This window comes from Osmerus eperlanus, chromosome 18 (assembly GCF_963692335.1).
Source record: "Osmerus eperlanus chromosome 18, fOsmEpe2.1, whole genome shotgun sequence".
NCBI classification, from domain to species: Eukaryota; Metazoa; Chordata; class Actinopteri; order Osmeriformes; family Osmeridae; genus Osmerus; species Osmerus eperlanus.
This window is the reverse complement of record NC_085035.1, coordinates 261051-282162: the sequence shown is the minus strand read 5'-3', so window position 1 is coordinate 282162 and position 21112 is coordinate 261051. Positions and strand designations below refer to the sequence as shown.

At 51.9% G+C, this 21112-nt stretch overlaps 1 protein-coding gene across 4 annotated transcripts; it reads right to left on the bottom strand.

The window, feature by feature from the left end:
- Positions 1-216: 216 nt before the first annotated feature.
- Positions 217-21063, bottom strand: ass1 (argininosuccinate synthase 1). Of its 4 annotated transcripts, XR_009932675.1 has the most exons (17): positions 20919-21063; positions 20053-20162; positions 18024-18092; positions 17534-17722; positions 17235-17291; positions 17043-17117; positions 16574-16644; positions 15038-15068; positions 9866-9956; positions 7442-7526; positions 7200-7264; positions 4421-4552; positions 3370-3526; positions 1418-1483; positions 609-720; positions 531-556; positions 217-468 (listed from the first exon to the last, which is right to left on the bottom strand). XR_009932675.1 is itself a non-coding variant. In XM_062484240.1 (16 exons), exons 2-15 carry the CDS (start codon positions 20152-20154, stop codon positions 666-668), a joined length of 1245 nt encoding a protein of 414 aa, XP_062340224.1. In that variant the 5' UTR covers positions 20155-20162; positions 20919-21063; the 3' UTR covers positions 217-539; positions 619-665. The 4 variants fall into 4 exon arrangements, 2 of the variants coding, with proteins under 2 accessions (XP_062340224.1, XP_062340223.1); XR_009932674.1 differs by having other exon boundaries at positions 217-556; XM_062484240.1 differs by having other exon boundaries at positions 217-539; positions 619-720.
- Positions 21064-21112: the final 49 nt, after the last annotated feature.

The following is a 21112-nucleotide window of genomic DNA, read 5'->3' as shown; positions in this document are numbered from 1 at the left end:
CCCAGCCCCTAACCATCTCCCCATCCCCTAACCATCTCCCCAGCCCCTAACCATCTCCCCAGCCCCTAACCATCTCCCCAGCCCAGGTAAAGCACTTGACTGCAGCTCAAAAGGTCTTAAGTTTCAATCCCCCCAGTTAAACACAGGTTGGCTGTGTAGACAACAGTTAAACACAGGTTGGCACTGTAACTGTAGACACAATAAGGACAGTGAAGACATGATTCCAACACCTTTTATTTATTGTAACAAACATCTCTTTTTGATCTTCTGACGTAAAACACATCCTACTTAGAGTATTGACCTAGTTCCTTTTAAGGCAAGAGTTACACAGAGACCAGTAGGCACTAACTCCAGCTGGACACACGGACAGAGAGAGGGAAGAATAGAGAGGTGAGAAAGATGGACAGGTAGAAAGGAAAATGTAGAGGGATAGAAAGAAAGAGAGGGGAGGAGGGTAGAGAGAGAGAGGGGAGGAGGGTAGAGAGAGGAGGGTAGAGAGAGAGAGAGGGGAGGAGGGTAGAGAGAGAGAGAGGAGGAGGGTAGATAGAGGAGGAGGGTAGAGAGAGAGAGAGAGAGAGAGAGAGAGAGAGAGAGAGAGAGAGAGAGAGAGAGAGAGAGAGAGAGAGAGAGAGAGAGAGAGAGAAAGGAGTGTCCAGGACTGGTGATCAGTCTTGGGGTTTGGAGTCTGCAGCACCCTGCAGACGATGGTGCTCCCTCAGCCTGGTGGAGAGAAGAGGAGAGGGGTTAGAGGAGGAGAGGGGTTAGAGGAGGAGAGGAGAGGGGTTAGAGGAGGAGAGGGGTTAGAGGAGGAGAGGAGAGGGGTTAGAGGAGGAGAGGGGAGGGGTTAGAGGAGGAGAGGAGAGGGGTTAGAGGAGGAGAGGGGTTAGAGGAGGAGAGGAGAGGGGTTAGAGGAGGAGAGGGGAGGGGTTAGAGGAGGAGAGGAGAGGGGTTAGAGGAGGAGAGGGGAGGGGTTAGAGGAGGAGAGGAGAGGGGTTAGAGGAGAGGGGAGGGGTTAGAGGAGGAGAGGAGAGGGGTTAGAGGAGGAGAGGGGAGGGGTTAGAGGAGGAGAGGGGAGGGGTTAGAGGAGGAGAGGAGAGGGGTTAGAGGAGGAGAGGGGTTAGAGGAGAGGGGTTAGAGGAGGAGAGGAGAGGGGTTAGAGGAGGAGAGGGGAGGGGTTAGAGGAGAGGGGTTAGAGGAGGAGAGGAGAGGGGTTAGAGGAGGAGAGGGGAGGGGTTAGAGGAGGAGAGGGGAGGGGTTAGAGGAGAGGGGTTAGAGGAGGAGAGGGGAGAGGTTAGAGGAAAAGAGGAGAGAGGTTATAGGAGACAGGTTAGAGGAGGAGAGGTACAGGGTAGCTCTCAATACTGATGCTCTTTCATAATCCCTGGTAAAGGTGAAAGGGTGATGTGGGTGGACAGACCTGACTGCGTTGATCTTGATGAAGCCAGAAGCGTCACACGGGTCGTAGTCCCCCTGAACATCCATGCTGGAGGCAGAGGATGTTACATGGAGTTCATAGACAGGTTGAGATCTTATAGTGGAGTTCACTTTAATAGTATTGTTTTACAGATTTGAACCTCGCTAAAAAAGACAATTATTTATTCTAATATTGACCGACTCCAAGTATTAAAATGTCCCAGATCAGATTCAAGTGTGTGGCTGGACCTGACTGAACCTGCTTCCAGACCTGGTGTTCGAGCTAGCTACACAGCTGCTACAGCAGTGAGACCAGCCACAGGCCTTTTAACCACTGAGATAATTGAGTCACAAAAATAATGCGGTCGTCTTTGGATGATGTTGTTGATGTTTGTTCTCCAATAAAACACGTTTACACATTAAAACACACACACTTCACTAACACACACACACTTGTGTGTTGTTGTACACAACTGTAGGGACAAAAGACAGTCAAACACAGCTTGCTTGTAGAGCGAGTGTTCAGCTGACAGGAAACTGATGTCTGTCTCACTGTGTGGGTGTGTTCCAGCGTGTGTGTGAGTGTGTGTGTTCCAGCGTGTGTGTGAGTGTGTGTGTTCCAGCGTGTGTGTGAGTGTGTTCCAGAGTGTGTGTGAGTGTGTTCCAGAGTGTGTGTGTGTGTGTTCCAGTGTGTGTGTGTGTGTGTGTTCCAGCGTGTGTGTGAGTGTGTTCCAGCGTGTGTGTGTGTGTGTTCCAGAGTGTGTGTGAGTGTGTTCCAGAGTGTGTGTGAGTGTGTTCCAGTGTGTGTGTGTGTGTGTGTGTGTGTGTTCCAGTGTGTGTGTGTGAGTGTGTTCCAGTGTGTGTGTGTGAGTGTGTTCCAGTGTGTGTGTGTGAGTGTGAGTGTGTTCCAGTGTGTGTGTGTGTGTGTTCCAGTGTGTGTGTGTGAGTGTGTTCCAGTGTGTGTGTGTGTGAGTGTGTTCCAGTGTGTGCGTGTGAGTGTGTTCCAGCGTGTGTGTGAGTGTGTTCCAGAGTGTGTGTGTGTGTTCCAGTGTGTGAGTGTGTTCCAGTGTGTGAGTGTGTTCCAGTGTGTGTGTGTGAGTGTGTTCCAGTGTGTGTGTGTGTTCCAGTGTGTGTGTGTGAGTGTGTTCCAGTGTGTGTGTGTGAGTGTGTTCCAGTGTGTGTGTGTGAGTGTGTTCCAGTGTGTGTGTGTGTGTGTGTAAGAGTGTGTTGGCTCTGCTGGGGTCTATGTGGCATTTCTCCAGATCAATGCTCAGTGCTGCTTCACCACTGTGCTGCTTCACCACTGTGCTGCTTCACCACTGTGCTGATCACACTGTTTACTGGACCTGCTGGGAGACATTGGTGGTGTGTGTGTGTGTGTGTATGTTGCTGACTGATAAATGCGTATAAACTCCAGAACACAGACTGAAGTCACACCATTGATAAAAACTAATGTGTGTGTGTTTGGAAGACTGATCAACAGAGTTAGTGTGTGATTACAGAAAGTGTGTGTGGCTTTTTGTTAGTGTGTGTGTGTGGTTAAGTGACTGTAAGAGCGATTGTGTGTGTGAGTTCTTATTTCATCTGCCCTCTGAACTCTGCTTAACATGCATGAAACTCTGAGCTGTCTGCCAAAGAGCAGAGCTCTCTGATCTGGCTGTGAAGACAGAGAAAGGAAGACAGGAGAGAGAGAGAGAGAGAAGGAGAGATAGAGGGGCAGATGGAGGACTCATGGTCATCTCTAGCTGGCCTGGAGGGCAGGGGTCAGGATCCTGAATGGACTCGCTGTTCCACAGCTAACAGCCCTGGGGCAGCAGGGGAGAGAGGGGGGGGGCAGCAGGGGAGAGAGGGGGGGGGCAACAGGGGAGAGAGGGGGGGGGGGGGGGGGGGTAGCAGGCCCTGAGCTACCGAGCTACACCCCTAAAAACACTAGAACATACACACACAGACACTCACCTGACCAGCTCCTCATTGTACAGGGACTTGGGAGACTCGCGTCCTAGGATGTAGACCTGGCCCTTGAACACAGACAGCTGCACCCTGCCCTCCACACTCTCCTGGGACTTCGCTATGCAGTAGCGCACAAACTCACACTCCGGACTGAACCAGAACCCTGAGAGAAAAGACAGGTGGAGAGAGCAGAGAGACAGGTGGAGAGAGCAGAGAGACAGGTGGAGAGAGAGGAGACAAGGTGGAGAGAGCAGAGAGACAGGTGGAGAGAGAGGAGACAAGGTGGAGAGAGAGGAGAAAGGTGGAGAGAGAGGAGAAAGGTGGAGAGAGAGGAGAAAGGTGGAGAGAGGAGACAAGGTGGAGAGAGCAGAGAGACAGGTGGAGAAAGCAGAGAGACAGGTGGAAAGAGAGGAGACAAGGTGGAGAGAGCAGAGACAGGTGGAGAGAGAGGAGACAAGGTGGAGAGAGAGGAGACAAGGTGGAGAGAGCAGAGAGACAGGTGGAGAGAGAGGAGACAAGGTGGAGAGAGAGGAGACAAGGTGGAGAGAGCAGAGAGACAGGTGGAGAGAGGAGACAGGTGGAGAGAGCAGAGACAGGTGGAGAGAGCAGAGACAGGTGGAGAGAGCAGAGACAGGTGGAGAGAGAGGAGACAAGGTGGAGAGAGCAGAGAGACAGGTGGAGAGAGCAGAGAGACAGGTGGAGAGAGAGGAGACAGGTGGAGAGAGGAGACAGGTGGAGAGAGCAGAGAGACAGGTGGAGAGAGAGGAGACAGGTGGAGAGAGGAGACAGGTGGAGAGAGCAGAGAGACAGGTGGAGAGAGGAGACAGGTGGAGAGAGCAGAGAGACAGGTGGAGAGAGCAGAGAGACAGGTGGAGAGAGGAGAGTAAGAGGAGGAGAGGTACAAGGCAACATTCCCTGGTAAAGGTGGGGGTACTACCTAGTCCAGACTAACCCTAACTATTCTGTAAATTGCTTTAGAAAAAATTGTCTTCTAAACTTTATTATGATGATTGTTATTTGCAGATGGTAGCCCAGCAGGGGAGGAGAGGAATGGTACCGTTGTAGAGCATCTCTGAGAACTTGATGCCCAGGCTCTGCTTGATCCTCCGCACCTCACGGTCCATGGTGAAGGCCTCCACATCCAGGTGAGCCTGGTACAGGATGGTGCCCCCGGGTGTCTCATAGATACCTGGGAAGGAGAGGGAGGAGGAGAGGGAGGAGGAGAGGGAGAATGACTCACTGAGTTAGAGTCAGATTGGAGTCAGAGCAACCTCAGATCAAATCGTCTGTCATTGTGCTCGGCAACGTCAAAGGAAAACAGATGATATGTCCACAGCCATTCCATGCCTATTACCTCTGCATCTCCACCCAGGGATGGAAGAGAACGGAGAACAACATCCCCCTGACAGCCTAAGACAGACAGCTCTATTAGTGGTCAGGCTCCATCCTCAACCACCTCCAGAGTGACAGCTAGGTCAGCCCGCTCCAGCCCCTCCCAGCCAGGATGAGCCTGTCGTGGGCAAATGACAGGGTAGAGGGCCCTGGCAGCCTACTGCTGGACCAGGACTCCCACTACCCTGCAATTACCCTTCCTCAACTGCAGGGTGGGAGGGAGGGAGGGGGGGTGAAATGAAGGTGTCACTCAGTTGTCGGATTCAGAAGAGGAGGAGAAAGGAGGGGGGGCGACAGGACAGTCTTCTATCAGTATTTCTCAGTTTTATTAATAAGAATGTTGAGTAATTGTTTCTTGTAAAGTAATTTCTCTTGAACAAAAACACAACATCTTCCTACCAATGAAACAAAACCTCTCAAGTCAGCCACAAACGTAGATAAGGCCTCAACTATTCCAGAGTCATGTGATGAGGAGCCGGCTGGCCAGAACAGGGCTTAGCGAGCCCATCTGAACCCTGAGGTGACAACAGGAGTCTAAGACCACCAGCTTCACGGCACAGCAGGACTACAAGGACATTTCCAGACCTACAGGAGCCAGAGAGGGACATTTACAGAACCACAGGAGCCATAGAGGGACATTTACAGAACTACAGGAGCCATAGAGGGACATTTCCAGAACTACAGGACCCAGAGAGGGACATTTACAGAACTACAGGACCCAGAGAGGGACCTTTCCTGTTGCTGTCACCCGTAACCCCAGGTGAGCAGTGAGGCCGGCATGCTGGAACGATGCAGGGCTCATCTTGCTCTGAATGAGACTTAGTGGAGCTTCACCCCCCTGGGGATCCACAGGTATTCACCTGGAAACTGCATTTCTGCATTTGAATGCCAGTTCTACCAGAGGGTGTATTAATCTTAGCTAGAATGAGGTACACACACACGGTATTAACCCAAGACAGGCTTCACCCTGGGCCTCTGGGCGGCCTCCACACTACTTCAACATACATCTTTGGTTAAGATACCAATCAAGTGGAAAATAGATTTCTCTCAGAATAAGATCACTAAGCTGCTGTCAACAGTTTAATTACATTTAATCACCTTCAGTCAAAACATCTGAGCTCAACTCTTCCTCCCCCACTGGCTAAAACTGGAACTACACAGAAGGAAGCATCTCAGGCTGCATGTTGCCACATGCTTCCTTCTACACACACACACACTTTCTCTCACACAACCACCCCGACGCACACACACACCCAGACAAGTCCTTTATCAGCCCTTCCTGTTGTGGACAGGAGGGCAGCCCAGCCACACAACACACGCAAACATGACTCACTCTATTCAATCGTTCCTGGTCTCTTTTGTGAAAATACACTCGCATGTCACTTATGTGACATGCTAAGACAAACAGGGAGGAACACACACACACCTATTCTATAGACAGGAGAAGCTTTGGTCTTTTGTGCAGCCGAGAGGAGAGAAGAGTGGGCCCATTTTCCAATTTCTACCTGCCACTCTCACTACAGCCATCGACAGTCAATTTGCCACTCAGACCATTGTGTGGAGACAAGAGGGTTAGGGTAGGAAAGAGAGAGGTTGTGAGAGAGAAACTGTGTGTGTGTGTGTGTGCGTGAGACAGAAAGAGAGAATGTGAGTGTGTGAGAGAAAGTGAGTGTGTGTAATTGTGTGTGTGCAAAAGTGTCTGTGTAACAGTAAATAAGAGTGACACAAACAGCAGGAGAGGAAGGGGAACCCTGGAGCCTAACCCTGACCCCTGACCGAGGAGGTAGTAGAATACAGCACGTACACACAGTATCAAATGTTTATTCTCAGACGTGTGTGTCTTGATATAAAGGAGTAGATTTGTGTGTAAGTGAATTGGGGTTACATCCAAGCCTGGGCTGGCAAGTGAACCATAGAAAGGCATTTTGTGTCTGAAGAGAGAGAGTAGAGGTAATATTGTGTTGGCGCTCGCCTCCCTCTCATCTCCCCTCTCATCAGACAGTAATGCTGCAGGATGGCAGGCCTGCTCACTCTCTCACAGCAAATTACTGCAATCGCACCAAAGTGCGTTGGAAGTGAAAGGAGTCTTCAAAATGGCGGGATATGAAAGCAGTGGTTTTTAGTGCTTTAGGAGTGGGTAGGTGTGTATGCAAGGCCCTAATGCGTGTGTGAGCTGTGTTTATTTCCCTAGGAATACTGAGTGGCCAGGAACTCTCAGGTAGTTTGATCTAGTGTTCTCTGAGGGTAAGGCTGGACCTGCGTTCTCTAGAGCAGGTCTGTGATTTAGAGTGTCCTGTCTCAGTGTTCTAGAGCATCCTGTCTCAGTGTTCTAGAACGCCCTGTCTCAGTGTTCTAAAACGCCCTGTCTCAGTGTTCTAAAACGTCCTGTCTCAGTGTTTTGGAACGCCGTCTCAGTGTTTTAGAGCGCCCTGTCATAGTCTCACCTCTGGACTTCATGCCTATGAAGCGGTTCTCAACGATGTCGATCCTCCCCACGCCATGCTTCCCTCTGAGGGACAACACACCAGTTATACAGAAGTCAATACCATCACAGATAAATACATCAACTCATTCTGACCAACTTTTACAACATTTCAGACTCACATGTGCCTGTGAGGATTAGTGCACCACAAACTGTCCCCTAACAGCACCATACATAAACACAGTCTACTCCTACAGGACTGACCCGATCTGGTTGAGGTAGGAGAAGATCTCCAGCGGAGTGCTCTTGGAAGTGCCATCCTTCAGGTGCGTCACCTGGGTGGGCACTCCTGGGGACAGCAGGGTAATGCTTGTTAACATGTAGCATTAGCACTCACTCCCTCAGAACAGCAGCATGTTAGCATGTAGCATTAGCACTCCCTCCCTCAGAGCAGCAGCATGTTAGCATGTAGCATTAGCACTCCCTCCCTCAGAGCAGCAGCATGTTAGCATGTAGCATTAGCACTCCCTCCCTCAGAGCAGCAGCATGTTAGCATGTAGCATTAGCACTCACTCCCTCAGAACAGCAGCATGTTAGCATGTAGCACTCACTCCCTCAGAACAGCAGCATGTTAACATGTAGCATTAGCACTCACTCCCTCAGAACAGCAGCATGTTAGCATGTAGCATTAGCACTCACTCCCTCAGAACAGCAGCATGTTAGCATGTAGCATTAGCACTCACTCCCTCAGAACAGCAGCATGTTAGCATGTAGCATTAGCACTCACTCCCTCAGAACAGCAGCATGTTAGCATGTAGCATTAGCACTCACTCCCTCAGAACAGCAGCATGTTAGCATGTAGCATTAGCACTCACTCCCTCAGAACAGCAGCTCTCCTCCCCCCAAGGGAAGGTCTTCCCTGCTTGAACGACACGTGAAGCACTTGACTAATATTTTTAGACAAGGCCTTTGTCTCCTCGTTCCCATGTCCCAGTCTCCCTCGCCTCAGAGGACCAGCGCCCCCCAAAGAGTTCATAAAGAAGGTTTGGCCTCATCATCCCTTCTCTCTCCTTCCTTCTCTCTCCTTCCTTCTCTCTCCTTCCTTCTCTCTCCTTCCTTCTCTCTCCTTCCTTCTCTCTCCTTCCTTCTCTCTCCTTCCTTCTCTCTCCTTCCTTCTCTCTCCTTCCTTCTCTCTCTTCCTTCCTTCTCTCTCTTCCTTCCTTCTCTCTCCTTCCTTCCTTCTCTCTCCTTCCTTCCTTCTCTCTCCTTCCTTCCTTCTCTCTCCTTCCTTCCTTCTCTCTCCTTCCTTCCTTCTCTCTCCTTCCTTCCTTCTCTCTCCCCTTCCTTCCTTCCTTCCTTCCTTCCTTCCTTCTCTCTCCTTCCTTCCTTCCTTCCTTCCTTCCTTCCTTCCTTCCTTCCTTCCTTCCTTCCTTCCTTCCTTCCTTCCTTCCTCCCTCCCTCCCTCCCTCCCTCCCTCCCTCCCTCCCTCCCTCCCTCCCTCCCTCCCTCCCTCCCTCCCTCCCTCCCTCCCTCCCTCCCTCCCTCCCTCCCTCCCTCCCTCCCTCCCTCCCTCCCTCCCTCCCTCTCTCTCTCTCTCTCTCTCTCTCTCTCTCTCTCTCTCTCTCTCTCTCTCTCTCTCTCTCTCTCTCTCTCTCTCTCTCTCTCTCTCTCTCTCTCTCTCTCTCTCTCTCTCTCTCTCTCTCTCTCTCTCTCCCTCTCTCCCTCTCTCCCTCTCTCCCTCTCTCCCTCTCTCCCTCCCTCCCTCCCTCCCTCCCTCCCTCCCTCCCTCCCTCTCTCTCTCTCTCTCTCTCCAGCAGATCCGACCATTCACCGCTTTCTTCTCCCTCCAGGAGCTCTTTCATGGCTCCCAGACAATAGGGGCCGCAGACACAGTTGTAGGAAAAATTACTGCTTTACATGTTTCCTCTGTCTCTTTTTCCTCTCCTATTCTTTGGAATGAAAGGAGGGAGAAATAAAGAGCGAAAGAGAGAAGGGGGTAAAAACTGCTGGAGGAGGACAAAAAAAAAGTTCTGTAGTAAAAAATTAATCTTTTGGAATCAGTGAGAACCTTGTGTGTGAGACGGGATGAAGAGATGGAGGAGGAGGAAACATTCCTGAGGAAGAGGAGGAGGGTCTTTGTCTGGGCGACTAAACCAGCTTTTGTTATCCAAACTCAATAAAAGAAGAAAGAATATCTGAAAATGGAGAACAAGAGCAATGATAACCCTGAGAAACCAGCCGGGCGTACGTTCATACATGACACTGTCCCTTACTGGGAGACTGTTACCCTTCTATACCGTTCTCATTCCTCATCTTACCATCCTACATCTTTGGAAGTCTTCAAAGCAAGCACATTATCAAGATCTAAGCTGATATAAATCACTGCCACAAACCCGTAATGAATTTAGGGTGACTGCTGGGGCACATTAAGCTGTCATCACAGAAACCATTTAAGTCAGGGCTAACCTTGATCCCTCCTGCCTCTCTCCCTCCTGCCTCTCTCCCTCCTGCCTCTCTCCCTCCTGCCTCTCTCCCTCCTGCCTCTCTCCCTCCTGCCTCCCTGCAGCCTCTCCTGTGAACAGCCTGTCCAGAGCAGCATCATGTGTTCCTACACCAGGCTGGGAAGTCTCTTAGTGCAAACGTGACCCTTCCCTCTGTTCCAGAGCTACCCTCATCATACACACACACCTCTTCTGAAGTGTATCTCCAGCATGTCGGGGCTGTTGGGAGCGTCCTCAGGGTTCTTGGTCATCAGGTACAGGTCAGACGGGGCGTGGCTCTGAAACAGGAAGTACATGTCTGAAACAGGAAGTACATGTCTGAAACCGTCTCATTCTGCCCTACTATATAAAATGACCAGGAGAGAGAGATGGACACACTTAGAAAGTGTTTGAGTAGAGATGGAGAGACAGAAAGAAAGAGAGAAGCAGACTTAACAGAAGAGTGGGAGGAAAAGAAAGACAAAGTCAGAGAGAGAGAGAGAGAGAGAGAGAGAGAGAGAGAGAGAGAGAGTGTGTGAGAGTGTGTGAGAGAGAGCGAGAGTTGTCCTCCCAGATGACACCCTGACAGGGTGATCTCAGACAGAGTACCGTCCCCCCCAGCGCTGCCTCGGCTCAGCAGTACTGTCAGGCTCCTGCACTCTCTCCCTCCTGACTGACACTTTCTATTCATTTCCTTTTCAGATGAAGAACTTCAGTTTAATGACAACCGCAATCGTACCTCCCCCACCCAGTAACTGCTCCATCATCCCGTGTGATGATGGACGTTTGTCGCTTCCAGTTGGTGAGCTGCTGCAGTGTGTGCCGGGGGACTGAGGCGCATCTGTCCGGCAGAGCGCACAGCGCTCCTGCCAATCACACGGCATTAAGCCCCAGACAAAGGCCCATGTCTCCTCAGCTGAGCTCAATTGCAGGGGAACTATGCAAAATAACAACCGGGTGCATTTAAATGGAAACCTTTACCAGACAGAGACATCATCATGCAATAACTAACCTCCCTTTGGCTCTGTCCTCCCAGGCTGCTTTCAAATCACTTTCCTTCCTTTTAACTAAACACACAAATTGACTTGGCGGACGCAGTCTCTATCTTATTTTCTGCTTCAGCGCCTTGAAAGATGCCGTTCAGAAGGAGCAGTGCTCACTGTGAGCGGGCTGAGACGCTGCGTGGAGAGACGACCGTTAAAAGGCAGCTCTGGTCGACACAATGAGGGACATACTCCACAACACACTAACCCTGGAATGAGACATACTCCACTACACACTAACCCTGGAATGAGACATACTCCACTACACACTAACCCTGGAATGAGACATACTCCACTACACACTAACCCTGGAATGAGACATACTCCACTACACACTAACCCTGGAATGAGACATACTCCACTACACACTAACCCTGGAATGTGCTTGAATATGTCAACTACACAACCAGCAACTCTACCACAACTTCTCGAACAGAATAAACAAAATCCCTCCGACCCACAATGTCCTCCAGCCATGTATGACATAAATATGAACAACATTTTTTTTGCAGCATTGACAACCCCCCCCCAATATACATACGGAAGACAAATGCACCTGGTTAGGGTTAACCCTGTACCTGTAAAGGGTTAGGGTTAACCCTGTACCTGTAAAGGTCAACGAGTGAATGTGACACAAACACAAAGACAGGGAGCGGAAAAATAAAGAGAGAGAGCAGGGTGTCCAGAGACCAACGCAGCCCCCCAGGAGGGGCCTGTCCCAAGGCTGGAAGGAAGGGGGGAGAGAACGGAGAGACCGAGAGAGAAAGAGGGCGTTGGTGTCAAATGGTGCGTGAAGCGGCCATCATGTTGTGGTGCACCTCTCTCCCCAATCTTCCTCATTGTTGTGGCTGTGAGCAGCTGAATGAAGACAGGGACACAGCCAAGGCTGCAACTTAAACTGAGTACATTTCTATCTTCCGCACGTTAGCTGCCTCATTGCCTTTCAATCCCCACGAAGCTCGGAGAGAGAGGGAGAGAGAGAGTAGGAGGGGGAGAGAGAGGAGGGGAAAGAGGAGGGGGGGTGAACCCCCTCTGGCCTACTGGGTTGGAAATGACACTAAAATCATGACGACTGAAGTTGAGCATTTAAAATGACGTCTGTGTAAACATGGTAAGAAGAAAAAATAGAATATGCTGCATGCGAGGTGCAGCGGGAGTCCTGGGAGTTTAAAAGCCGGATGCAGCAAGAGGAGAACCGGCTGATTGGCCACAGGAAGAAACTACAAACAACTAGTGTTCAGGATATCCCCAGACAAGAGGACAAGAAGTACAACTGAGTACACACCAGATGCTTTTCTCTCGCTTTCTCTCTCCTTGTCACACCCACCCACACACACACAACCCCTGCAGGCACTCCCCTTCCGCCATGCGTCCATCCACACCAACCAGCAGAGAACAACTCTGAACAAGGTTTCATCTCCTGAGCGTGACGAGGAGGATGGTCACACTCCTTCATTCTAGCACGCTAGCGGGTTGCCAGGTTTGTGATCAAAGGCTCCTGGTGTTTACCTCACATCAACGCCCCCCTCATGCCAACCCGTCCCTGGGCAGCAGCCTGACAGGTCATTAAGTCAGAGGATGTCCTAATGAGGGACGAGCGTCACACTGCCTCCGGACGCTGGAACCTCAGGAGAGACCAGGGTGGAGATGGGGGGTGGAGATGGGGGGTGGAGATGGGGGATGTTGGAAGGGAGGCAGTATGAATGGTTGGTCTCTTCTCTGCTCAGCCTGCAGGCAGTAACCAGACTCCCAGAGGAGCAGAACTGTGCTACAAACTGTTGACCCCTGTGAGACCCTGCTGGACACGCTGGTGCTGCCCTGCTGGACATGCTGGTGTTGCTCTGTGAGGCCCTGCTGGACGCTGGTGTTGCTCTGTGAGGTCCTGCTGGACATGCTGGTGTTGCTCTGTGAGGCCCTGCTGGACATGCTGGTGTTGCTCTGTGAGGCCCTGCTGGACATGCTGGTGTTGCTCTGTGAGGTCCTGCTGGACATGCTGGTGTTGCTCTGTGAGGTCCTGCTGGACATGCTGGTGTTGCTCTGTGAGGCCCTGCTGGACACGCTGGTGTTGCTCTGTGAGGTCCTGCTGGACATGCTGGTGTTGCTCTGTGAGGCCCTGCTGGACACGCTGGTGTTGCTCTGTGAGGTCCTGCTGGACACGCTGGTGTTGCTCTGTGAGGCCCTGCTGGACATGCTGGTGTTGCTCTGTGAGGTCCTGCTGGACACGCTGGTGTTGCTCTGTGAGGTCCTGCTGGACATGCTGGTGTTGCTCTGTGAGGTCCTGCTGGACATGCTGGTGTTGCTCTGTGAGGCCCTGCTGGACACGCTGGTGTTGCTCTGTGAGGTCCTGCTGGACACGCTGGTATTTGCTCCAGTGTCGGATAAGAGGCTTAGTGATGCATGCGCTAGCTAAGGCATACTATTTATTTATTTATTAAAATAACACACAATATCCCGGATTATCACTAGATGGAAATGGCTTTAAAAGAATCCTTGGCTGAGATGTTTACAACGACCCCTGATATAACCTTTAATCATGTTTCTGTCAACTTCTAAAAGACTTGATATTGATGTATGGAGGAATGCTTGTATGCTGATTAATACATGCAAATTACTGAATAATTACAGTCTGTTCAAGCTTACAAATATCATATCACACTGGCTAATGTATTCAAATCCCTTTAGAACTTTTATATTCCCCCCCCACCACCACCATAAATATTTCATCGCTTTTACACCCATTGATAAATTCATTGTGTGCTTAGAAACAAACTGAACAAACCCAATGAATGAACCCAATTACTACAGCACTGTCATCGGTCCACACCGGTTGGCTATTGAGTTGTTCCTTTTCAGGGTACATTCCTTCGGGGCTGGGGGCGGGGGGCGAGGGTTACAGTGGGGCCGGAATGGGGCTCCCTGCCCCCCGTGCCCCCCTGCCCCCGTGCTCTGCGACGCTCCTCTATCTGCCCGCCACCTTTGTACTTTACTGTTACTGGTGACACGCTGGCGTCACGGTGTCACGCTGAAATGGGTCCCCTCCCACGTTGCAGCCCGCGGCAGCGCAACCTCGGAGACAATGAACGGCCGGGGAGGGGAGTCTATGGAGGGGGATGGGGGTGCGACGCCCTAACCATTCCCCCCCGCTCCCATGAAATCAGGAATTACGCGAGGCGTTTCTGACGACAAGTCAGAGTCTGTGTGTCCCTGCTTCTTCCCAGGACCAGTGGATGCAGGGGAGAGAGATGAGGGAGGGAGGAGGGAGAGAGAGAGGGAGGAGGGAGAGATGATGGAGGGAGGAGGGAGAGATGAGGGAGGAGAGATGAGGGACAGATGAGGGAGGGAGGAGGGATGAGGGAGAGATGAGGGAGAGATGAGGGAGGAGAGATTAGGGAGGAGGGACAGATGAGGGAGGGAGGAGGGAGAGATGAGGGAGGGAGACGGATGGTGGGAATGTGAGGGTGTCTGGGAGATCTTTATGTATTTGCCTTGATCCCTGACCCCTACGCAAGATCAAACTCTCTCTGTCCCGTGCAGTGTGGGGGTAAGACTGGTCTTGTGTGTGTTAGGTTAGACTGGTGTGATTCTGCTTTGTTGACTCCTCTGATTGGCCAATCACTGCCATCCTCCCTGATTTACAACCTGTTCAACACAAACAGACCAGCACCGGACCAGTCCTAGAAGGTTTACCCCAACCCTGATCAGCCAGCCAGCATCAACCCAGACCAGCCAGCCAGCATCAACCCTGACCAGCCAGCATCAACCCTGACCAGCCAGCCAGCATCAACCCTGACCAGCCAGCCAGCATCAACCCAGACCAGCCAGCCAGCATCAAACCAGACCAGCCAGCCAGCATCAACCCTGACCAGCCAGCATCAAGCCTGACCAGCCAGCCAGCCAGCATCAACCCTGACCAGCCAGCCAGCCAGCATCAACCCTGACCAGCCAGCCAGCCAGCCAGCATCAACCATGACCAGCCAGCCAGCCAGCATCAACCCTGAACAGCCAGCCAGCCAGCATCAACCCTGACCAGCCAGCCAGCCAGCATCAACCCTGACCAGCCAGCCAGCCAGCATCAACCCTGAACAGCCAGCCAGCCAGCATCAACCCTGAACAGCCAGCCAGCATCAACCCTGAACAGCCAGCCAGCCAGCATCAACCCTGAACAGCCAGCCAGCATCATCAACCCTGACCAGCCAGCCAGCATCAACCCTGAACAGCCAGCCAGCATCAACCCAGACCAGCCAGCCAGCATCAACCCTGAACAGCCAGCCAGCATCAACACTGAACAGCCAGCCAGCATCAACCCTGGAGAGCAGTGGGAGAGGAAGCTGCCTTACCTTGGGATTTTCTAGTATTCCAGACTCGTAGCTGTTGAAGACAAAAGGGTAGATCATTACATGGTAACCACAATCCTTGCTACTCATAGATATGAGAAACTGTAGCAATTACAGCGTGTGGGGTGAGGGTGTGGGGTGAGGGTGTGAGGTGAGCGTGTGGGGTGAGCGTGTGGGGTGAGCGTGTGAGGTGAGCGTGTGGGGTGAGCGTGTGAGGTGAGGGTGTGGGGTGAGGGGTGAGCGTGTGGGGTGAGCGTGTGAGGTGAGGGTGTGGGGTGAGCGTGTGAGGCGAGCGTGTGGGGTGAGCGTGTGAGGTGAGGGTGTGGGGTGAGAGTGTGGGGTGAGCGTGTGAGGTGAGCGTGTGGGGTGAGGGTGTGAGGTGAGGGTGTGGGGTGAGGGTGTGGGGTGAGCGTGTGAGGCGAGCGTGTGGGGTGAGCGTGTGAGGTGAGGGTGTGGGGTGAGAGTGTGGGGTGAGCGTGTGAGGTGAGCGTGTGAGGTGAGCGTGTGGGGTGAGCGTGTGTGGTGAGCGTGTGGGGTGAGCGTGTGAGGTGAGCGTGTGGGGTGAGGGTGTGAGGTGAGGGTGTGGGGTGAGCGTGTGAGGTGAGCGTGTGGGGTGAGGGTGTGGGGTGAGGGTGTGAGGTGAGGGTGTGAGGTCAGCGTGAGGGGTGAGGGTGTGAGGTGAGGGTGTGAGGTGAGGGTGTGGGGTGAGCGTGTGGGGTGAGCGTGTGAGGTGAGCGTGTGGGGTGAGCGTGAAGGGTGAGCGTGTGGGGTGAGCGTGTGGGGTGAGGGTGTGGGGTGAGCGTGTGGGGTGAGCGTGTGGGGTGAGGGTGTGAGGTGAGCGTGTGGGATGAGCGTGTGGGGTGAGGGTGTGGGGTGAGGGTGTGGGGTGAGCGTGTGGGGTGAGCGTGTGGGGTGAGGGTGTGGGGTGAGCGTGTGGGGTGAGCGTGTGGGGTGAGCGTGTGGGGTGAGCGTGTGGGGTGAGGGTGTGGGGTGAGGGTGTGGGGTGAGCGTGTGGGGTGAGCGTGTGGGGTGAGCGTGTGGGGTTAGGGTGTGGGGTGAGCGTGTGGGGTGAGCGTGTGGGGTGAGCGTGTGGGGTGAGCGTGTGAGGGTGTGGGGTGAGCGTGTGGGGTGAGGGTGTGGGGTGAGGGTGTGGGGTGAGCGTGTGGGGTGAGCGTGTGGGGTGAGCGTGTGAGGGTGTGGGGTGAGGGTGTGGGGTGAGGGTGTGGGGTGAGCGTGTGGGGTGAGCGTGTGGGGTGAGGGTGTGGGGTGAGCGTGTGAGGTGTGGGGTGAGGGTGTGGGGTGAGGTGAGGGTGTGGGGTGAGCGTGTGGGGTGAGCGTGTGGGGTGAGGGTGTGGGGTGAGCGTGTGAGGTGTGGGGTGAGCGTGTGGGGTGAGCGTGTGAGGGTGTGGGTGTGGGGTGAGGGTGTGGGGTGAGCGTGTGGGGTGAGCGTGTGGGGTGAGGGTGTGGGGTGAGCGTGTGAGGTGTGGGGTGAGGGTGTGGGGTGAGGTGAGGGTGTGGGGTGAGCGTGTGAGGTCCCACCTGATGTGCATGAGGTTGGCGTCCATGCTCCAGGGTGCCTTGGGAGTGACGGCCACCGGGATGCCATGTTTCTGAGCAGGAGACACATTTACTGAAGACCACAAGTTTCACTAGAGTTTAGGAGACGTCTGTCTGCTACGCTCAGAACATTCTAAACATTCACCTCCTGCTGATTGTGCTGCACTTCTAGTAAAATGTTAAGATCTCACTCGAAACTGCTCTTCTACAGGCAAACATTTTACACCATAAGCACCATTCCTTCCAACCTGTTTACTGACTGAGGAAGGAGGCAGCACACTGACACAGCAGCAGCGCCCTCTAGAGGGCAGGCTGGGGACTGACAGACACAACCGGTGTGCAGGTGTGTGTGAGTGTGAGGGCATGAGCATGTGTTTGTGTGCAGGTGTGTGTGAATGTGTGTATGTGGGTGTATGAGTGTGTGTGTGTGGGTGAGATCATAAAGTTTTACCTCAGCGTACTCCATCAAATCCTTTCTCCCACGGAAACGATTATAGAACTCAGGAATCCTCCAAGGAGCAATGATCTGAAGAGAGGGAGGGATAGAGAAAGGGAGGGAGACAGACAAACAGAGAATGATGAACCGTTATCAGTCTGTTATCAGTCTGTTAACAGTCCATCTCGGCACATTCTAACCCCTCACCTTGACCTCGGGGTACAGGGCATAGCAGGTGAGTTCAAACCGGATCTGGTCGTTACCCTGGAAAACAAGAACGTTTACACTTAAACAATACAAGACCACAAAATCAATCCTGTTTGACAGGATCATCAAACCAAACTTTCCTGACCCATCAGAACCACATTCAGTAAGAGCAGAAATCCCAACTTGGTGGTGACTGTCTCCATCTAGTGGTCTAACAGCAGCACTGCACTTCCACAGCATGGAACTGCAGCTGCTGCAGTCCTCCCCATCCCCATCCTGACCCCTGGGTGACCTCTCACCTTTCCCGTGGCCCCATGGGAGACGTACTGGGCCCCCTCGCGGCGGGCAATCTGCACCTGGCGGCGGGCAATGCAGGGCCGTGCTACGGAGGTGCCCAGCAGGTAGCGGTCCTCGTAGATGGCGCTTGCCTGGACTGACGGCCAGATGAACTCCTCCACAAACTCTGCCCGCAGGTCCTCTATGAACACCTGCAGGGCCGTGCACACACCTGGTCACACCTGGTCTACACATGGTCACACCTGGTCTACACATGGTCACACCTGGTCTACACATGGTCACACCTGGTCTACACATGGTCACACCTGGTCTACACATGGTCACACCTGGTCTACACATGGTCACACCTGGTCTACACATGGTCACACCTGGTCTACACATGGTCACACCTGGTCTACACATGGTCACACCTGGTCTACACATGGTCACACCTGGTCTACACATGGTCACACCTGGTCTACACATGGTCACACCTGGTCTACGCTCGCTTACCTTCGTGGCTCCCAGGGACTCAGCCTTCTTGCGCGCAGCCACAAAGTCCTCCTCCTGTCCGATATCAGCCTGCAGAGCAGGACGCACAGATGGATTTAGTTCCTCCTGTACTTCCGACATCCACTATTTATCCTGTCCTTATATGCACTATTTGTGTGTCGCTTTGGCAAAAAGGGTCGGCCAACTGAATAAAATTGAAATTGGATTGATTTGAAGTGCTGTTAACACCACCACACACACGGATCTTACATGCATGCATGAACCACTACAGGACCGACTTGACTCCATATTTAATTTGCGTTCACTGAGAGATCCCTTACATTCCTCTTTGAGCCTGTTGCTATGACACCAGACCACACCAGCACCTTAATATGAGATCTGTAAACAGCTCTCAAGTACCAACACAGAGACAACAGGAGATATGTGACTCTGTGACCATAATGAAGTGAAGGGCAGGACACTACAATGAGGCTGGAGTGGTGAGGGCAGGTGAAGTGGTGAAGGGCAGGACACTACAATGAGGCTGGAGTGGTGAGGGCAGGTGAAGTGGTGAAGGGCAGGACACTAAAATGAGGCTGGAGTGGTGAGGGCAGGTGCAGTGGTGAAGGGCAGGACACTACAATGAGGCTGGAGTGGTGAGGGCAGGTGAAGTGGTGAAGGGCAGGACACTACAATGAGGCTGGAGTGGTGAGGGCAGGTGAAGTGGTGAAGGGCAGGACACTACAATGAGGCTGGAGTGGTGAGGGCAGGTGAAGTGGTGAAGGGCAGGACACTACAATGAGGCTGGAGTGGTGAGGGCAGGTGAAGTGGTGAAGGGCAGGACACTACAATGAGGCTGGAGTGGTGAGGGCAGGTGAAGTGGTGAAGGGCAGGACACTACAATGAGGCTGGAGTGGTGAGGGCAGGTGAAGTGGTGAAGGGCAGGACACTACAATGAGGCTGGAGTGGTGAGGGCAGGTGAAGTGGTGAAGGGCAGGACACTACAATAAGAATCCATCCTGGTTCAGCAGCTATCCTTGAAGGTTCTCAGAAGCTAAAATATTTAATGAATCTGCATGTTCAGGTCTCCACCTTCCCTTGTTTCTGCTGCACTTCACAAGGCACACAAGCTCTCCGATAACACTTTCATTTTCATCATGTATTCATTTGTCGATGCACTGAAGACAAGTATTCCGCCAGTTTAATATTCAGGTCACGTCTGGTGACTCATGAACTCAGTCTGGAATGTTAGAACCAGTTTTAGATAGCAGGATGCAGAAGGGTAAGATCAGTTTTCCTGGGTTAGTCCTCCCCAGAGAACATGTTTGGGCCAGACATGGAAACAACAGTCTACACATAAAAACAAGTTAATCTGTTTTTTTCTTCTTCTTGGAACTCTAGGAAGCCGCCCACATAACATAGCAGAGCTGGGTGTTAGCATGGGTGTTAGCTGGGTGTTAGCATGGGTGTTAGCTGGGTGTTAGCATGCTTCAGAGGGACTTCCAGGTCTTCCACTTGTTAGGGTTAGGGTTTCCATGTGTGGCTGCCTGGTTTGAGGTGTTTCTCTGCCACAACAAAAGAGAACATTTATGCAGGAGCGACAGGAGAGCAGGACAACCACCGGATCAGCTCAAACCCAACCAGGCTTCAAGGGAGGCCTGTCTGTCTCTGCCCTGCTATGAATGACGAGTTAGTATCTGCATGCATTGCAGTTCTGAACTGGACAGTGGGGCTAAAAGTTAATCCAGAGAGCTTTGCTGGTATTATGCAGTCAGTAGGGTTAGGGTCAGTAGGGTGGGCTTGAGACTTGTAACTGCAATAACAGCATCACTGACTGCTGATGTGGAGGTTAATAAATACACGTTTTCTGGGTTAATAAATACACGTTTTCGATACCAACACTAGTTACTCGTGGATGTAAAATGAGTAACTATTTAAACACTAACAACAAGGCTTGTGAACCCCAACTGGCACACACACACACACTCTCTCACACACACACACACATCTGTTGCAGACACACCTGTTGCACACACACCTGTCCTCTTACCAAGTATGTGATGACGTCGTATCCTTCCTCCTTGAGCCAGACGAGGATGCAGGAAGTGTCCAGTCCACCGCTGTACGCCAGAACCACCGTGCCTTTGGACATGCTGCCGGCTGCACAACACGAGCCACTCATCAGATGACCTCAGCAAACCCGTTAACACACCCAGAACGCAAACACACCCAGCACGCGAACCAACACGCAACTTTGTGTTAAAAATCAGGGAATGACAGTGTCAACTCCAGACAATCCGTTAAAAGGGAGAAGTTTACTATGTAAAACCCCTAGCTAAATGGATAGATAGTTTTGAAAGATTACTTTTGTATTAGCCTGTAGGCGTCAGCAAACGAATTTGGTTTTCTGAGTGTGCAGACACTGGAAACATGGATGTGTGTAGACATAGGCGCCGGCAGGAATTTTGGGCCCCAATGGAAAATAAATTAAGTCGATTATTTCTATTAGTTTTTCTATTTTTTGGGGGGCCCCTGACCCTTGGAATTGTCCCTACTTTTCCCCCCAATACGGCGCCCGTGTTTAGAAGCAGTTTCGTGGCACACTAAATGCACATGCTACAATAACCAAAGGCTGGCTGTAGATGAAAATCATTGGCACCATCTAAGATCATAGTTCGTGCAGAAAACGTTATCGTTCGACCGTGGATGTCATAAATATACTGAGAAAGACATCACTAGGCTAATTATTTTTTTGCTAGCTAGTAGCTGACTTGTAGCTGCCACTAACTATTCATTAATATCTCTTGAGTTATTCGGTCAGTTAAATGTTTATGATTTGTTCGAGCGAACAGTAAAATGAACTAAAAAGAATGCCGTCAATTCAACTAAAGAATTCAATAAAGGTAAGTTACTTACATTATTGCGCAATATCAATGCTGTGACTGACTGCTGTACGGAGACGAAGCTCGAGCTTGTGTAGCGAGGAGAGCTGGAGCGTGTGTTAGTTAGTTTAGAACACCCAATCAAAGCCGGCGTCTTCCTAGGGGTGTGGTCGACGTTAATGCGTCTGCAAATCATATCGTACATTATCATCATAAATGTGTCCTAAA

Excerpts from the sequence above, each read along its gene's own strand:
- ass1 (XM_062484239.1), bottom strand. The coding sequence starts at position 20,154 with ATGTCCAAAGGCACGGTGGTTCTGGCGTACAGCGGTGGACTGGACACT. Across the intron at positions 4,553-7,199 it reads CATAGGCATGAAGTCCAGAG|GTATCTATGAGACACCCGGG; the intron begins GTGAGACTATGA and ends TCTCCTTCCCAG. Across the intron at positions 3,527-4,420 it reads CTCAGAGATGCTCTACAACG|GGTTCTGGTTCAGTCCGGAG; the intron begins GTACCATTCCTC and ends CTTTTCTCTCAG.